The following is an 18,528-nucleotide window of genomic DNA, read 5'->3' on the forward strand; positions in this document are numbered from 1 at the left end:
TCAAGAAAACATTTGCCCTGCCTTTGGCTTAGAGCCATGCAAGTTCTTTGGAACTCTTAGGAAATAAATATCCATGAAAGAATTTTGTAAAATTTACTCACTTATTTCTGAAGAATAGGGTGTACCTATATTCCATTTAGTTATTCAGTGTCAAAAGCTGTGCATTCAAAGATAATGATTCTACACTTTCTTATGTATTAAACTGATATTCCTCATGAAAAAAAAAAAACCACACAGGATCAATGTCCACAGAGTTGTCCAGAAAATCCAAAATGCCCTTAGATAATTATCTCAGAATTAAAGTAAATGAATGAAGTCAGCAAAATGTCTTCCATAAAATCAACTTGTTTAATTTTCTATCTGAATAAGATTTGCTTAGGTATGAAATAAATACAATAAGCATTAATTCCAATATCCAAAGATATGCTGAGCCCCTGGGAACTGCCAATATTGTCTTAGTGGATGATTGATACATAATGTAAAGAAATACCTACTTCTTAGAAACATTGCTATCTTGACTGAACTGGTGATAAAAGGTGCTGGTTATATATTAATGGAACTTATTCAGCAATATGAAGCTATTAATTAAAAGATTATTCGCAAACACTTCCTGCTCAAAATTTTCCATTTTCAAAACATTATGAAAATCTTGGTCTCAGAGTGTATAAAAAGCCAGCAGAAGCTCTCCAGAAGCAATCCTGAAGACACCATGGCCAAGCTCATTCTTGTCGCAGGTGAGTTGATAATCTGATGCAGGACTTCAGTCTTGCGTGGTTTTTCCCTTACAGAATCTGACAAGGAAGCAATTTGTACACTACAGCTCTATGCTTTTCTATTCTTTGTAATTGCTCATTTTCTTTCCATTTTCAGGGTTTCTCTAGCTCTCATAAGTTCATGAGCTGACAGAATTCTTCTGCTTTCAGTGGTAGCACAGTCATAACAATAATGGCTTACCTTCATTCAGGGCTTGTTTTGCTCTTCCTTTCCTACTCATTCCTTACCCTGCTCTCCTTACTGTACCACCTGCCTGAATTTGCTATTGTATTTATTTCAGTGTTATTGTTCTAGAACCACTTTTTCAGAGACAGGCAGGTGTAGAATCTGAGATAGTGCTATCACAGATTTATTTATCTTTCTCCTTTCAGAATTATTTTACATTTATCCCTCATTGCCACTTTCCATTAAATACCTAAAATGACACATGAAGAAGCATTAAGTTATTCATAGAGCTAGATTTAGGTGTTTAAAACCAAGTATTTCAAAGCTTATGAGTTGCTTTAAACCTGTGCCATACACAATTTTTCATTTCATGAATTCATTCAAATGAAGACTGCCTATGAGTGTTCAAAAGACGCCCAGTAGAGGTGTAATCAGTGGATTACATACTGTTTCAAATCCAAAATCTTTGTACTGAAGACGCACAATCAGAACATTCACCAATAGAAATACAGCCATGCATACATAAGACAACCTGATTTAAAAAGCAAATCAACACAAAGAGAATCCCTCTTCAAAACTAAACTGTTACTTTGTTGTTAAAAATAGCATCTCAGACAATACATTCTATTTATGTGGCACGGTTTCTTGACAGATTGATGTAAACAATGGCCAAATTCAAAAGATATTGAATGGCTAATTTTAGATGTTGCCTTGACTTGAGGAAGGCTTGGTTCATTACTATTCTGGAGACTGAGGTTACTATATGTATACTCACTAGTTAGAGGACTTGTGAATAATCTCATTCCGTATCACTTGCAGAAGTAACAGGTTTCAAATTTTATAACAATTAGGACATAGAAGGTGTAACATGAGGACATTGCCAGATTTTACTGGTCACTGTGGAGGAGTTTGACTGGCATTATGTCTTCAAGGTCCATACCTCATGTACTGTAAAGTTTATAGGGGATGTAATGATCAATAGTCAGTAGGATGGCCCAGTAGGATTTTTTCTTAGATTCCATATATAATGATCAATAGTCTAGAACTTTAAGTCAATAGGTCATAGCTCATCTCTGTGGTATTTTACTAGTTATTTCTTTCATCAGAAAAAGAGATAAGTTACAAAAGAGCAGCATGAAATTCTTATGCCAACCCAGCACATAATAAATGATTTTATAATTTGTTGTTGTAAATTTCAAGTAAATAATTCTTCCCAAAATATCTCCTAAATTTAGTGTAGTCTTATAAATGGTAATCAAACCATAAAATATTACTTATCCTAGAATGTATACATACAGTTAACTTACAAAATTATTAAACAGGTATAACTTTTAAGACTCACGAGAAAGCTAGTACTGTAAAAGCTTTGTACTGGTTCATCCTGCCACTTCCATGCTAACAAAAATAAGAGTCAGACTCAAAATGTATTTATAAATCTCATGTCCAGATAGCTTGGTTCTTGTCTTATTAGATATAACATAAAAGATACTATTTATTCTAATCTACATCCTGCCACATTTTTTGTTACCTGTGTGCAGATAGCATGTACGTATCTCATTGTCCCATCTTCCCAGCAAATAACCTAGTACCTGGTACTGACCTAGAATATTTCATGCCTCCCAGAATCCATACCTCTGCTTTTTTACCTAATATATAGGTTATCAAATTTATTATCAAAAAGAACCACATCCATCCAGAAACAAGATATTTTCTCTATATGGAAAGGTGCTCATGTATAATGAAAAATACAAATTTTCATCAACTTAGTAAAGTGTATAATCCCATGTCAATACCATACAGAAAGTATAAATAATATTCTCTGGAAATTCTACAGGAATTAAGTGGAAGATGATATCAATAAATGGTAAAGAATGGATATGTTATTGTAGTTTAAGAATTAATATTATTGGGAGTAGGATTAAAACTTACAATGGATTATGTGTGCTATCTTGAATTAGTAAATACACAATTTTGCTTAACCTGAAATTTAATATGATATACTAGTTTCATATATAATTTGGAAGAGTAAACTGGAATGAACACAGAGTCCTCAAAATATGTGATCAATATTGAAGGAATGGAAATATTTTACCAAAATCAACTTACATATTAGTGTATGGGAATGGTTTCTACTTTTTTCCTATCAGCATACATACAGAACACTAGAGGAAACTTCTGAGCTGGAAATGGAACATGCATAGGCCCCTTTATCCTTAGAGAAAGAAATGTCTAATAACCGTACCTAGAAATCTTTCTACAGTACAAGAGTAAGCAGAATCATCCATTGGATAGAGCACAAGGTCCCTAATGAAGGAGCTAAAGAAAATACCCAAGGAGCTAAATTGGTCTGATTACCAATAGGAGTAACATCAATATGATCTAACCAGTACCCCCAGAGCTCCTTGAAACTAAACTACCAATCAAAGAAAACACATGGTGGGACATGTGTCTCTAGCTGTATATCTAGCTGATGATGTCCTAGTCGATCATCAATGGGAGGAGAGGCCTTTGGTCCTGTGAAGGTATTATGCCCCAGTGTAGGTGAATGCCAGGACTGGGAATGGGATTGGGTGAGTTGGGGAGCAGGGGAAGGGGGGAAAGCATAGGGGATTTTCAGAGGGGAACAAGGAAAGAGGACAACATTGGAAATGTAAATAAAGAAATATCAAATAAAAATAATTCATAAATAAATAAATGAATAAATCAAAGTGGACATTAAAAAGATAAAGACACACACTGCCCTTAGGACTTTCCTGTGACTGAAAGAAGACAGTAAATTGTTTAACAGTGGCTAAATTTTCCACTGAATCATTTCATTACTTTTGAATAAAAATATTAATAGCTAAGAAGCATGCACAATAAAAATGACTTCCTGTATTTGAAAAGAATATGCATTTCTGGGAACTGTCAAAATAATTTAAAATGAATTGTTTCCTAGGGTGATAGTTTTCATCCATCTTAGGAGTAGGAGACAGGGCACTTTTAGTTATATGGAACTATAAAGTTGTTGGTCAGATATTAAAGTAGAGAAGTCAACAGTAGGAAACTATTGGTTTAATAATTGTCCACACACATATTATGGTAAAAACTTTCTACCATACAATATGGTATTACATAGAAAACGTAATAATCAGGGTCTGAAATGATACAAAAAGTCCACTGAATGAAGAATTCTGTAGCTGTCCTGAAGACATCATAGCCAAACTCTTGTCACAGATAAGTTGAAAATCAGAGAGAGAGCCTTTGTCTTGCTGAAAGAAATACTTTTAACTCTACAGTATTATGCTTTCAAATTCTTCATCTATCATTTCAAATTGTGTCACTTTACTCAGGATATTTTTAGCTCTCATAAGTCCATCTTGTGGGAGAACACTCATGCCTACATTGATGCCACAGGCTTAGCCCTAATATCTCATACACATTCTAGTATTCTTTACTGTTTGTCTTTTGTCCAGCCATTCATTACCCTATACCTCTTCCTGTGCCTCCTCACTGAAAATGAAATTCTGTGACTTTATTCTAATTGCTGTCCTGGAACCTATTTTAAGAGATGGTAATCAGTAGATTCTGAGAGAGAAGTGTCTACATGTCTTGCCTCTTCTCTATTCAGCATCATTTCACATTTGTCCTCTTTTATTCTTTTTCTTTGATGACATAGATCTGTCCTATACAAACATACAGCTATTCCAAGTGTGATAGTTAGTCACTGTTTTAATAAAGTTGATGAAAACTCACTATACTCTGTTCATATGTGATTCAGAAATGTTGTACAGTTTCACAAAGTTATTCAAATGACTTGATTCTCAATGTGCAGAAGAATCAGATAAGAGGATTTTTAGTTCATGATGATGATTAAGACATAAAACTCACCTCTCAGAAGTTTTTCCAATAGAAAACCAGATTTGGGTAACTAATGAGACACCATGATTAAACACACACACACACACACACACACACACACACACACACACACACACAGTTCAAGAAAACAAAAATGCCATCGACAGGAATGATTTCCATCCTAAGCTGCCCACTGATAACCCAAACTGATAACTGGAGCCAGTCATTATGTTTTTTCTGGCAGCTGCAGGTGTTCAATGTTTTCAAACATCCTAAAGGTTCCTGGAGATACTCAGTTATGTGCTTTAGATGTTGCATCAGCTGGGGAAGGTTGGATACATTACAGCTCTTAGAGCTACGATTCATAAATGTAGTAAAATTAAGCAGGTGTAGTTGTGAATAATTTCAATCAGAAATTCTTGTAGTTCTAGTAGACTTAATGTTGAATAACAATTAGGACATTGAGGGAGGAACATGAAATATTGATAGTGTGGACTAGAGAGTGTAGCAAAGGTTGAAGGCCACGAAAACTTTAAGGTCCCCACATTGTTGAAATAGTCTTTTTTTTTTTTTTGCCAAAGTCAATACTCTTGCAAGATGAAATGATCTACAGATAGTAAGATGGTCTACAAGGATTGCAAATTATATTTTATGCCAATTGGTATGGTTATATCAATTGATCCAGGGACAAAAATATGTTCTCCCTATCTTTCTCTCTTTGTAGGTCTGGCAATTCTTCTGAATGTACAGCTGGGTGAGTTTTTGATCAAACCATTTTTAAACATGAATCTTTAATCCTGATTCATTACTTTTAATGTGATTTTTGGTTAATCATAATTACTTTTTATTTGATATATAGACTCAAATATCAAGAGATAATTGCTTGGTGGAAATGTACTAGATTTGCCTCTTGGGTAGTAGGATACCATCAGTTTTCTCTGCTGTCATTACTAATGAGATGAGTTGAGAGTTTTGAAATTGACCACTTTTGGATTTTACAGATATTGTACTTTTCTTTGGGTTTGTTTTTTTTTCATGAGGCACAAAAATTTATCTGACTTTTGACTATGAATTTGGTACAATTGTAAGCAACCAAGGCATTCGCTGGTTAGTAAGTGATACTCATTTGCACAGATATTTTCAGCACTCATCTCTTCCTGACTAGAAAATGTCTGATGCTAAACAAGTAAGAACATAAAGGCAAAATTGTTAGCCAAAGATAAGGCATCTACATCAGGACACTATTCCTCTGATAACTTTCCACAGGATCTACCTACCAGCTGATGTGCTACTATACCAGTTGGGCTAAGGACAGGCCAACAGAAGGGAGTTTCAAACCTGGTAATATTGACCCCTGCCTGTGTACTCACCTGATCTATGCCTTTGCTGGGATGAAGAATAATGAGATCACTTACACAAGTGAGCAAGACTTGCGTGACTATGAAGCATTAAATGGTCTGAAAGACAGGTAAGGACAGAAATATCTGTTGGTATCAGTTTTCCAATAGTTGCTATATCTCAGTTCTTCCTAAAATGTATGTCAGAATCAACAAAATAAGTGATGATTCCTTGATTCTGCATATACCTCTGAATGTCTCATACCACATGTTATACGACCCCATATTTTGTATGTAGGGTTCTTACTATACATAGTTCTTGAAATATTCTTCCTGCTTCATTCTGTTGTTTAACCAACACTATGTTCCTAACTCTCAGTTAGAATCATCATTTTATTTTCACATTCTATGTGTTCAAATATTATAGAAACCATTTGTGATTCAGACCATATTCTGTTGGTCTGTCTTACACCTATTTATTTTAATACCTTGACTACAAGCTTCAAAAATACATTTCCACAGAAACAACACCAATTTTAATACTTTTAATGTTTGAGTAGTACTTCTGGATATATAGGAAACACAGCACATTGATCTTTCACCTAAGTCTTGATGATTACTCTGACTTAAGTTGTATTTGTGAATCAAGCTACAGTTGCTCTTGACACACTGCCTCCTCTTGAAAACCCTGGACATGTGTATTTTGGAGATAAACTGAAGAGTGAGTTTTTAGGTCATGTGGCAGATCTACCATTCTAAAAGATTTTCATGATGCTTTTAGTGTAACTGTACTTAGTTATATTTACACCAAGACTGTACAATTTTTTACTTCATTCATGTACTTGATAATATTGACTTGGTTTTATCTTCCACTGTTATAGCTACCTAGAGAGACATGAAAAGATAGGCCAATGCAGATGAATTTAAATTTTCTTTTTGGTGTTTGGTTTGCTAAATTCAAATGTTAAACAGGTGACTTTCTTTGAGGACATTGTTCCAAGGATTTTACTTTTTTATAAAATGGTTTATATTCTCGATACTCAATAACTGATTTATGTATTTTATATTAATTCATGATCATATTACATTTTGAAACTCTCTCCAGTCTAAACTTCCTATCTATTTTGACTTTATTTCTTTCCCTAATATTATTTGTGAGAAAGAAAAACAACAAAGATATTTTAATCTTTCAATAGTAGCTTGTAAATTTCTGATACATAATAAAAATATTCATGGTCCAAATCAACCACATGGGGGTTTCTCCATGTTCTTTCAATAATTTAGAAGCTTCATATCTTATGTTTACATCCCACTTCACATTCCGGTAGTATTTTCTGTTGTGTGAGCCTGGGTCACAACTTCCTGTTAGAATTACTTGTGTGAACACTATTTTCCTAGGAACCTTCTGCTGTGGGAATTTTGTCATTTAAATGTAGAAAGCCACATGTTAAATAGCAAAGATGTACATGATTATTTTTATTACCTTCTCTGACTTTGTAACAGATATCTTAGTGTTGGAAACATCAGTGTTGTGGTTCATCTTTTCTTTGTCAGGGTTTTTGTTTGTTTTTTGGAAAACAACAAAACTTCAATCTTTACAAATTAATTCAGGAAGCTAGAAGTGTGGTATATTAGAAGGTAAATATCCCTTCTCCCAAGAATCATAAATATTTGATATCTATAAAAGTTTTGTTATATTTAACAATAAACTGAACATTTATTTCCATCAATTGATGGGTTAGGGAGTTTAGTCATACCAACGGTCTACAAGACTCAGATGACATCTTCTTTAGGTAGTAACATTATCTTTAGGAAAAAATCTAAGCTATAATTTCCAACTGCAAATGAGTTCAATACAAGGTCTTATATCCAATAGTGTCCCTGACATGCCATTCACCAAAACTATAAATAGATGCCTGAAAGCAATTCCTATTCCTACCACAGTTCACAGGAACTGAATCTCTGAGGAAAGGCAAGGACCCTAGAAGTTTAATGTCTTCTCAAAGTGGCTAATTAATTATTATAGAATTTGATGTGTAGAAAAAGTATTTAAGATGTATACTTCCAAAAGGAATGATTTGTATTTACTGGTGAGGATTGAGAAAATAATAAAGATCCATATACTTGTCACTTTTGTTACTAGGGAGAATGTGAGTTAATTATGGTTCTAAGTTACTTGAACTGACAAGTAGTCACTACACTACTTGGTATAAACTTCTCAAATTTACTATTACTTAAGTAGCCTGCGCTTAAAGTATGATAATGAAGAACTTTATTAAGAATTACTCAACATTGAAAAACTAATATAATGTTATGTCAGAAAATGACTAATATGAGAAATATTTATAAAAACACAGATATCTTATATAATGGAGGCCAACTGTTTTGATATTTTCTTTTTCTGTACTTTTTGAGGAACACTGAGCTAAAAATTCTCCTGGCCATTGGAGGATGGAAGTTTGGACCTGCCCCGTAAGTTCTATAAACATGGATTACTAGGCTTTGTAGGGAGGCTAGAGCTGTAAAATCACATGTCAATTATTTCATTTTTGGTAGGAAATTAAAGGAAATCAATTGAGTATGTGGGTTAATGTGTAAATAATTATAATAGAGCCTCAAATAAAGAGTAAACATTCTTTCCATGTACATGTATGTCCTTCAAATTTTCACATTTGTCCTAATATTTTGGGATGCATCCTCTGAGAGTATTTTTTTTTTACTAATAAATGAACAATCATTCACTTACAGTATTTCGTGTTCTCCAGAACAGACGGTTGTCATATTTTGCTCTAGACTAACTTTTTGAGAAATAAAACTATGGCCCCCTATTAGAATGAAATTTTTGTGTATTAGATATGAATTTGGAATGTTTGAAGACAAATATGGGTTAGGATGAACATAAATTTCAAATACCAGGGAAAGTTGTTAGTAGATAATATGATGCTTGGAAAATAAAGGGTATTATTTAGATGGGTGATGTGAATATAAAGGGAGGATGAAAGAGAAACAGGGCACCTCGGTGAAGGACAAAGAGTCAAAAATCAACTGTGAACTGTTTTGTGCCCAAGGTGTCTATGTCATAGAAGTCTAACACTAACTTCTTTCAATATGCATAAGGTTCAGTTCCATGGTCTCTACTCCTCAGACCCGTCAGACATTCATTAAGTCAGTTATCAGATTCCTCCGTCAATATAAGTTTGATGGCCTCAACCTTGACTGGCAGTACCCTGGGTCTCGAGGAAGCCCTCCTAAGGACAAACATCTCTTCAGTGTTCTGGTGCAGGTCAGTCTATTGGAAAAATTCTTTGGTCCTAAAAAGTTAAAGCTCTCCATTTCAAGATCTATGAATTTTACTAAACCAACCAAATATAGAATTGTAAAATCTCAGCACACTTTGTGTCCTAACTTATGATTCTTTTGTTCAACAAACAGGTGATACATTTCTTTCCATGCTGTTTAAGAACAATAGTACATCATCATATGCCCGCCAGGGAGTGAGTCTAGTGTCATGATCTTCATGTTACCAACAAAACCATTAATGTACAGAGAGTGTTTGAGTAACTTTCCAGGATCACACAGCTAGTAGGTTTCACAACTAATTCTGTTGTTTGCATGCAGAGTTCAATCCTTATAAGCCAGAAGTTAGAGGGTACCATTTTAAGAAAGGATCAAGACAGAAGGTTTAGCTTCATAAGTCACACATATGAGGTAAACTGGGCAACAAAGGAAACATGTTGATAACTGGCATGAAACACCAGAGTGCAAAAGAAACTCAACCTTGTGAGTACCTGACGGGGCTTGAAGAAGGGTTAGGAAACACTTCTGTGTAAGTGAAACTTGCTCTAGGTCTTAGAAGGACTTTGTTGTCACTAAATTAGGTAAGGAGGCATCATTCACAAAGAGGAGTTAGAGAATTGTGATAAAGTGTCTTGGAAAGACATGTGGGTTCAAAAAGGCATCAAGTTCTGATCATATGGGAGTTTTATATTTATTTAAGGGTCTGTAATTCTCATGCAACACCTTGGTTTACATTAATGGCTTGTGCATAATAGTCAAGAAATATGACAAAACTTAGACTTTTATGAAACTAATTAATAATGCATTGGCAATATACTGACCTGACAGGTGCTGATGTGGGACATAATCAGATGAAAGCCAAAGGCTGATGATCTTTCTCTTTAACTCTCTCTTACTGTTCTGGGGATCAGAAGCTGATGGCTTCTAGCAATTTAACTATTCTCTCTTTCTATTCTGGGGGTAAAGAGCTGGTGACTCTGACAGTTTAACTCTCTTGCTATTGTGGGACCAAATGGGTAATGACTTCTGCAACTTTAACCTGCTGTGTTCTCAGGGCAAGCAGCTGATGGCTCATGGCAATTAATCCTAATTGTTTTTCTGAGCCCAAAAGATGATGCCTTCTGGCAATAAAGTTCTGCTGACAGCACCAGTAGCTTAATGAAAGAAACTTAATTACTTGATCACTTACTTTCTGAGTCAGGGGGCCCTTTATGACCAGGATAGAGGTTTGAAGTATTTTTTAATTAATAATACTAATATTTTGTTATGTCAACTGAGTAATAAGTAGTGGTTCATATGTGGATCTCCAGTTAATATTCACTGGGCTGCTGTTTACTGAGACTGACAGGGGCTGGTAAAATCAGGCAGTTGCAGTAACCATCATAATCACACCATGTTAACTCCTAATCCTAAAGCTATTATAGTGAAGGCTTACATAACAACATTGGCTTTAAAAGTTTTCCCTGATCTTTGAGTATAAGTCATTGGTGTCCAGTTCAGGAATTTTTCCCCTGTGCCTATGGTTTAAAGGCTTTCCCCAACTTTTCTTCTATTCGATTCAGTGTATCTGGTTTTATGTGGAGATCCTTGATTTACTTGGTCATGATCTTTATACAGGGAGATCAGAATGGAACAATTTGCATTCATCTATTTGTTGACTGCCAGTTGGATGAGCACCGTTTGTTGAAAATGCTGGCTCTTTTCCACTGGGTGTTTTTAGTACCTTTGTCAAAGATCAATTGAGCAGCATAGGTGTGTGTGTTCATTTTTGGGACTTCAATTCTATTCCATTGATCTAGCTACCTGTCACTGTACCAAAATCATGCAGTTTATATGACTATTGCTATGTATTACAGCTTGTGGGCAGGGATGGTGATTGACCTCAGTATTTCTTTTTATTTTCTTTTGTTATTTTTCATTTTTTGTTTCCCTTCCTATGTTCTTTGATTTGGAATGCTTTATCTTTTCCTGTGCCAGAGAGAAAGGAAAAGAAAGAAACAATGTCAAGCACACACAGATACATGCACACTGGATAAAGCAAAGAAGGGACTACAAAGACTTTTATTTTTGCTTCAAGCTTTTCATAGATGTTTAGACAAATGTTCCTATGTAAGAAAAAGACCACTTCATAGATAATATGTTACACAAAGGGGGGAGTACAGAAGGATATAGATAGTAAGTTCAAAGAAGTATTTCATGCTATAATCTCTTTATAAATTCAAAGCAGCACTTTCACATGGCCTGTTGCAGCATACTTCATAACTTTGCCTCATCCTTAGACCTCATATAGAATAAATATTTTCCTTCATACAAACCTCTTGCAAAAATATTTCTCTTCTATGTAAAATTTATGAAAGCTTACTATATCCTTTATTATGCAGCCTTTACTTAACATCCTATCAGGAGGAGCCACATTCTATTTTCAACCCTAACTTTTTATATCAAGAAGTTGATTAATGTACAATTTTAAGCTTCATGGTTTGAAATGTGATTTCATACCCTATACTGGAGTTAGCTTCAGGGGTATGTGACCACCAATATAAACAAGTAGAAGGTAAAGCAATTCTTGTGGTGATTTTTTGCACACCGTTCATCAGGTAGGAAAACAAAACCAATCAGGGTGAGGAAAAAATGTAACATGGCTCAGCCCACATTTATTGTAACAAGTGCTACACCAGGACTCTAGAGGTGGTCCCAGACCACTTTCCTTTAGTCATATTTAGACACAAAATGATTTTGAAAAAATTACTCAAATAACAATTAGTTCAGTCAAGGATTATAACAGTTTAACATATGTTTACCCTGATATTATTTACAAGACACATCTGAACAATTTCTTGAGAATTAGTATTGTGGAATCAGAGAAACTACCCATGCTTCTGGTCTCTCTGCAGCTCTACTGAGGGAAACATTATGTGTGTGGCTGTCTGTATTGTCTGGATGACATAAGATAGCATACAAGTCACTTAGGCTGTTGTAAAACCCAAATTATATCACTTATAAGGATGGGATTTATAGCCTAAAAGTGATGCTCAAGGTTTTCCAGGGAAAGGGTTTGAGAAAAGGAAATTCTAGCAGATATGGGAAGAGCCTGATTTATTAGAAAACAAAGGATTGCCCGGTTGTACACCTGCATCATTGCTATCAATCAAAGAAGAAAACCTATACATCTTAATCTCTTGTAGAGGGAAGCTGTAATTTTAAACTTTCCTGGTTTCTCTGGTGCTTATATGCATGTAAAATGACTTAATGTCTCCTATATGGTCTGAAAAAAATACATTCAATTTCTCCTAAAAGGATTTTTAAATAAAAAGCATTATTTATGTATTAAATTTTTCATTCTGTTCTTCTAGACACTAGGCAACAAATTATTTTCATAATCTGTACTCAATGTATTTTTACCCTACCTCTAAAAAGTTTCAATATTAAGTACTAGTGAATGACAAGATATTTTTAATAATTTTGATAGAAATAGAATCTGAAAAGTAAACTAAATTATGCTTCTGACTGACATTTACAATAATGAATGATTTCATTAAACAAGACAAAATTTTAAACACACATTGTACAATTGATATGCTTAACATCTGAAGTGATCTATGACTTTGTCAAGTAAAATGGTCTCATCATTTAATCCTCTTACCACATGCAGCAAATGGAGCTATGTTTTCTTTCTTAATTTCATAAAATTTTATTTTAACTTATTTTCCTACCTCTGTGCTCAACCAAATTCATGTCTTCTCCCCACATCTCTCAAAAAAAGAAATAACGCAATGAACAATAGCTACAAAACATATCAGAAGAAAAAATGAGAAGAAAAACGAATACAAGAAATACACATATTCTATTTAAAAAGTCTGTCACATACAAATAATTCTGCTATGAGAGGAACATGAATTTGAAGATATGTTTGGACACACATGTAATCTTGTGGATTATAAAGAGTCACTGAATGAAACCTCTTACTCAGGTTTTGCCATCTTCTCATTTCAATATTTGATTAGGTAGGATAGAGGTCCTATGAGCTACTTCTACCACAGAGCAATGTCAGCATCTCTATGCACCATTGCAAGAGGATACAGGCTCAGATGGGAGTCATTTCTAGAGTGTGGGATTGAGAATCAGCTTTGAACAGACATTGGAGCCTGTGTTCTATACATGGATTCCTAAGACAATATTTTTTAAAATTTCTATACAGGTGAGGTAGCCATATATTCATATGATCAATTTCAATGATTTATTGAGGTATTTACACAATAAAGTAAAAAAAATTGTAAACGTCCATTGAAACAATTTATAAGACTCATAGTTATCATAAAACTATGAAACAACATGTAAGTACATTGTATTTTTGTAGGAAATGCGTAAAGCTTTTGAGGAAGAATCCGTGGAGAAAAATATTCCAAGGCTGCTACTCACTTCCACGGGAGCAGCAATCATTGACTTAATCAAGTCTGGTTACAAGATCCCTGAGCTGTCTCAGTAAGTGAGAATCCATCTTCAGGACTCCTGTGCGGGTTTAAGCAGTGGTCACATATTTATTGGTTGCTTCAAGGCACTGTTATGTGTATTCTTTGACTACATAGGAATGAAAATGGTCCTAAGAAAAAATTCTAATTTTATATTTATTTATCTTATATGTAATGTGTTTATAGAATCATTTCATACATTAATATAATGCATTTTGATCATATACATTCACTAATAGCTTCCTCTGTAAATCATCCTAATAGCTGTAATTATATTCTTCTGAATTATAGGTTTTTAGATTTCAGATTGTTTTCTACATATTTTTATTAGATATTTTCTTTATTTACATTTCAAATGTTATTCCATTTCCTAGTTTTCCCTCAAAAATTTCCTAACTCCTCCCCCTGCCCCTGCATCCCAACACACCCACTCCCGCTCTGTGGGCCAGGAATTCACCTATACTGGGGCATAGAAATTTCACAGGACCAAGGGCCTCTCCTCCCACTGATAACTGACTAGGCTATTCTCTGCTACATATGCAGCTAGAGCCCTGAGTCCCACCATGTGGTTTCTTTGATTTGTAGTTTAGTAATAGGGAGTTCTAGTGTAAATGCTTTGAGTTTTTAATGAAGTTAACCTTCCCTTACACAAATTCTAAATCCAATATAGTCCTGGCTCTTGACTCATCCATGAGAATATAGGCACCTACCAATGGCCACATTCCTAAGAGAGCTTGAAACTGATTCATTCTGCAGCCATTAAGTAATACCTTCTTTATAATATGTTGGGTTTGGGTCTAGAACTCATGCCCAAAGTGCTAGAATTTTGTGAGACATGATATCCTGCAGGTATTGTGCATATAACACAAGCTGCTATGACATAATATTTTCTCATTTTTATTAGATATTATATGTATTTACATTTCAAATGTTATCCCCTTTCACAGTTTTCCCTCCTGAGACCCCCATCACATCCTCTTGCCACCTGTTTCTATAAGGGAGCTTCCCCTTAAACCAACCTATACCCTCTTCACTGCCCTGGCATTGCCCTATGCTGGGGAATTGAACCTTCATAGGACTAAGGACCTCTACTCCTATTGATGCCAGACAATGCTATCCTGTGCTACATACAGGAATGGAGCCAAAGGTCTCCCTATCTGTACTATTTGCTTGGTGGTTTGATTTTGCTATGTCTAAAGTTAATGTGCATTGTTAATCATATGGTTTTAGCATCAAGTTATGGTGAACATCCTAGAGCTTTTACAATATGCTGGATTATTTTTGGTGTCTCTGATGACCGTACGAAAATACTGGACTAGAAGTGAAACATGCCTGACACTAATGTTTTCATTTAATGGCTCATGTCTCTTTGCAGTAGCAGTATTACTGATTCATATTACATGTATTCAATTATGAATATCATATTTTATTTAGATTACCAGCTAGTATACTCACATAATTATCTTTCTATATCCTTTAATTATTTCCAAGTCATGACCTTTTCCCTAGTCTCCCCCAAGATCCATGCTTAAGTTTATTAACAATCTAATTCCTACCTGTTTTATTTCAATGATGGTCTATTTATAACTTTGCTTGACTTTTCTTCTTTGGAGTGGCAGATGATAACTTTACACATACATGTTTTTCAGCCCACATAACAGTAGAAAGATGAAATCAGAGAACTAGACAGGTGTCCATGGGGAGAAAAATGATGCATATATTAGGATGTGTATTATGGAAGAATACAAGGATGAGCTTGAAGAAACGTAACAGAAACATTGATTCTAAGTACTTTCCTTTACTCCAGGTCTCTTGACTATATTCAGGTCATGACATATGATCTCCATGATTCCAGGGATGGCTACACAGGGGAAAATAGTCCCCTCTATAAATCTCCATATGACATTGGAAAGAGTGCTGATCTCAATGTGGTAAGACATTAACAGATTCAAATGGAATTGAGAAATTAATGCATGAACCTATGCCATTTATTGTATCTGAAAATTTATAACTAAGTAATCCATTTTGGAAAACAGATTTTATTTCTTACCTAAAAATTCACACAATTTGAGATACAAGAGGGGAGAACTAAACTATATAAACACAGGTTACCAGAGGTTCTAGCAAAAAGTTTACTTTCTGTCACTACAGGATTCAATTATTACCTACTGGAAGGACCATGGAGCAGCTTCTGAGAAGCTCATTATGGGATTTCCAGCATATGGGCATACCTTTATCCTGAGTGACCCTTCTAAGAATGGAATAGGTGCCCCTACTGTTAGTGCTGGACCACCAGGAATGTACACAAATGAACAAGGACTCCTGGCTTACTTTGAGGTCAGTATATTGGTTTTAGTGTGCTTAGTGATTTCCAGACCCATTTCTATGTTTGAGAATTGGAATCAGCTGAAGTGTATGTTTAGTGTATACAGTATGTACTCCTCCTAAGCAGATATATTATGAGGAGTGCTTACATATTTTGTAGTATACATTCATATAATTAATAATGAGAGGTACTTTAGAATATAAAAGTTGGTACAACATAACAAATAATAATATTCATAAATATGACTATAAGATATCTATTTACTGCTGGGATTGATTCTAAAATTAAAGAACAAGTATGAGGGCAACATGTGATCATTTTAAAAATAATTAAAGCATTAGTATTCCATTGTGTCCTTGCCTAGTTTGATATACTTGACCTCAAATTCAATGTACAGAATTGTGTATACATAGATGGAATCACAGGATGGCAGTATAGACTAAGAATATTACTGAGAACCCTCATGATTAGTGCTTAGAATATCAACTTTTAAAAGGCTGGGATATAAGAATCATCCGTTTGAATACTACTATCTTAGCTATTAATCAGGACAAAGTTTCAGAAAGTAAAAATGTTGTAATGAGGACTAGTGATGCACCTCAAGTTAGATTACATCCCTAGACTGGGGGAATGTCTAGTTGTGCCCTGTAGAACTAGGAAATTCAGGGAAATATCTTTCACCTCTAAGACAATTAAAGCATTTTTAGAAAATAGAGGAAACTCCACAGGAGAATGGAGAAATGATAAATGACTTGAATGTTTTTTCCCTTCTTGGAATTAATATTTAGAAGATTTGAATCTGTTTATTTAAAGATTTGTACATTTCTGAATGAAGGAGCCACTGAAATCTTTGATGCTACCCAGGAAGTACCCTATGCCTATCTGGGTAATGAGTGGGTTGGTTATGACAATGTGAGGAGCTTCAAGTTGAAGGTAAGCTTAGAACATTGAATGTGCTGAGATTGCAGTCTGATTCCCAGGAAATCAAGTGACTAAATGTCCTCTGTTTCAACAGGCTCAGTGGCTCAAGGACAACCATTTAGGAGGTGCTGTGGTCTGGCCCCTGGACATGGATGACTTCAGTGGTTCTTTCTGTCACCAGGGACGTTTCCCTCTGACATCTACTTTAAAGAGATATCTCAATATACACAGTGCAAGTACGAGACACTAGAGTTTTACTCACAGTATATAATGCCCTTCATTCATTCAAAGCCTGACTGAATACCCCCAATCTAACTCCTGAGTCATCTTTTTCCATTAATTCATGTGCTCTTTTAAAAGTTATATACACCTCACCCCTATATTCAATTCCATTAACTCATGTTGCACACTTATTAGGAACCAGGGATACCCTGATGTGAGGCATGCTTTGCAAGTTCTATTAACAATTCAGGTTACGAGTGTGCAGAAACTATATTCACCCTTACTACCAAATTTTTCTCCTCTTTTAGCCATGTAATTAGAGTGTAAATCTGTCCCTTTGGGACTTTTTTTTTTTCAGAAATACTTTGAAAACACTGGCATGAATGTGTCTATCCATATTGATTGTATATTCTACTTTATTCTGAGATTTTTAACAAACTAGTTTACCCAATGGGTATTAAGGAAGTATTGCTTATGGCATGGATGGTGAAAGCAATATTTTTAATTGCTAGTCCAGCCTGCTCTGAGGTAGGTTTTTGAGACCTGGAAATTGGTTAACATTTGGGATGATGCTGTAAATTCCCTAAATTCTATGTCTGGATTTATTGTCTGATATAAACTGAAAGACACTGAAGTCAAATGCTTCTCTAGTTCATGTCCCCTAGATTGTACATTTCTTTCCCACTTGCCTCCAGAGTAAATGCTGTGTCTTGCTCTGTGTGTTTCAGGTTGCATGGCCCCTTATCGAGGGGAGCTGTAGACAATGATTTCTACTTGAAACTCTCAGAATAAGAGCAAGTTCAACAGTCTTCCCACGATGGATTCTGCATCATGCTTCCATGGAGAATAATAGAACTAATTCACGATCTTTCCTGAATTGAATCCCAGAGTAGAACTAAGAAATATGTCTTGTCTGCTATACCAGCAGGGAAGAAACAAAAAAATTATCTTCATCTGTAAGCTTTGGCTAAGCTCTGAACATTTTTGCTTCCTGTAAAACCACCTTCCTTGTTTCTTGCTTTCATAATAAATTCCATGTTCAAAGAATCAGCATCTGCAGTGCTTCATGTGAAATTTTGAAGAAATCATTTCTGCTCATAGGGTTATAGTAATAAAATGGCTATGGGAAGAAAGTGATTAAACCAATTTTTTCTGGATTTTCTATTTGACTTCAGGC

General features: G+C 34.9%; 1 protein-coding gene across 1 annotated transcript; it reads left to right on the top strand.

Annotated features, from left to right (window-relative positions):
• The first annotated feature begins 709 nt into the window (after positions 1 to 709).
• On the top strand, positions 710 to 18,111 carry LOC110288328 (chitinase-like protein 4). The gene is made up of 11 exons (XM_021154707.2): positions 710 to 734; positions 5,504 to 5,533; positions 6,046 to 6,247; positions 8,532 to 8,588; positions 9,234 to 9,399; positions 13,771 to 13,895; positions 15,690 to 15,813; positions 16,034 to 16,219; positions 17,022 to 17,141; positions 17,224 to 17,365; positions 18,080 to 18,111. The coding sequence occupies exons 1-11, from the start codon at positions 710 to 712 to the stop codon at positions 18,109 to 18,111; spliced, it is 1,209 nt and encodes a 402-aa protein (XP_021010366.1).
• Positions 18,112 to 18,528: the final 417 nt, after the last annotated feature.

This window comes from Mus caroli, unplaced genomic scaffold (assembly GCF_978045245.1).
Source record: "Mus caroli unplaced genomic scaffold, Mus_caroli_1 scaffold_3, whole genome shotgun sequence".
Taxonomy (NCBI): domain Eukaryota; kingdom Metazoa; phylum Chordata; class Mammalia; order Rodentia; family Muridae; genus Mus; species Mus caroli.

Excerpts from the sequence above, each read along its gene's own strand:
- LOC110288328 (XM_021154707.2), top strand. The coding sequence starts at position 710 with ATGGCCAAGCTCATTCTTGTCGCAG. Across the intron at positions 8,589-9,233 it reads TGGAAGTTTGGACCTGCCCC|GTTCAGTTCCATGGTCTCTA; the intron begins GTAAGTTCTATA and ends AATATGCATAAG. Across the intron at positions 15,814-16,033 it reads AGAGTGCTGATCTCAATGTG|GATTCAATTATTACCTACTG; the intron begins GTAAGACATTAA and ends CTGTCACTACAG.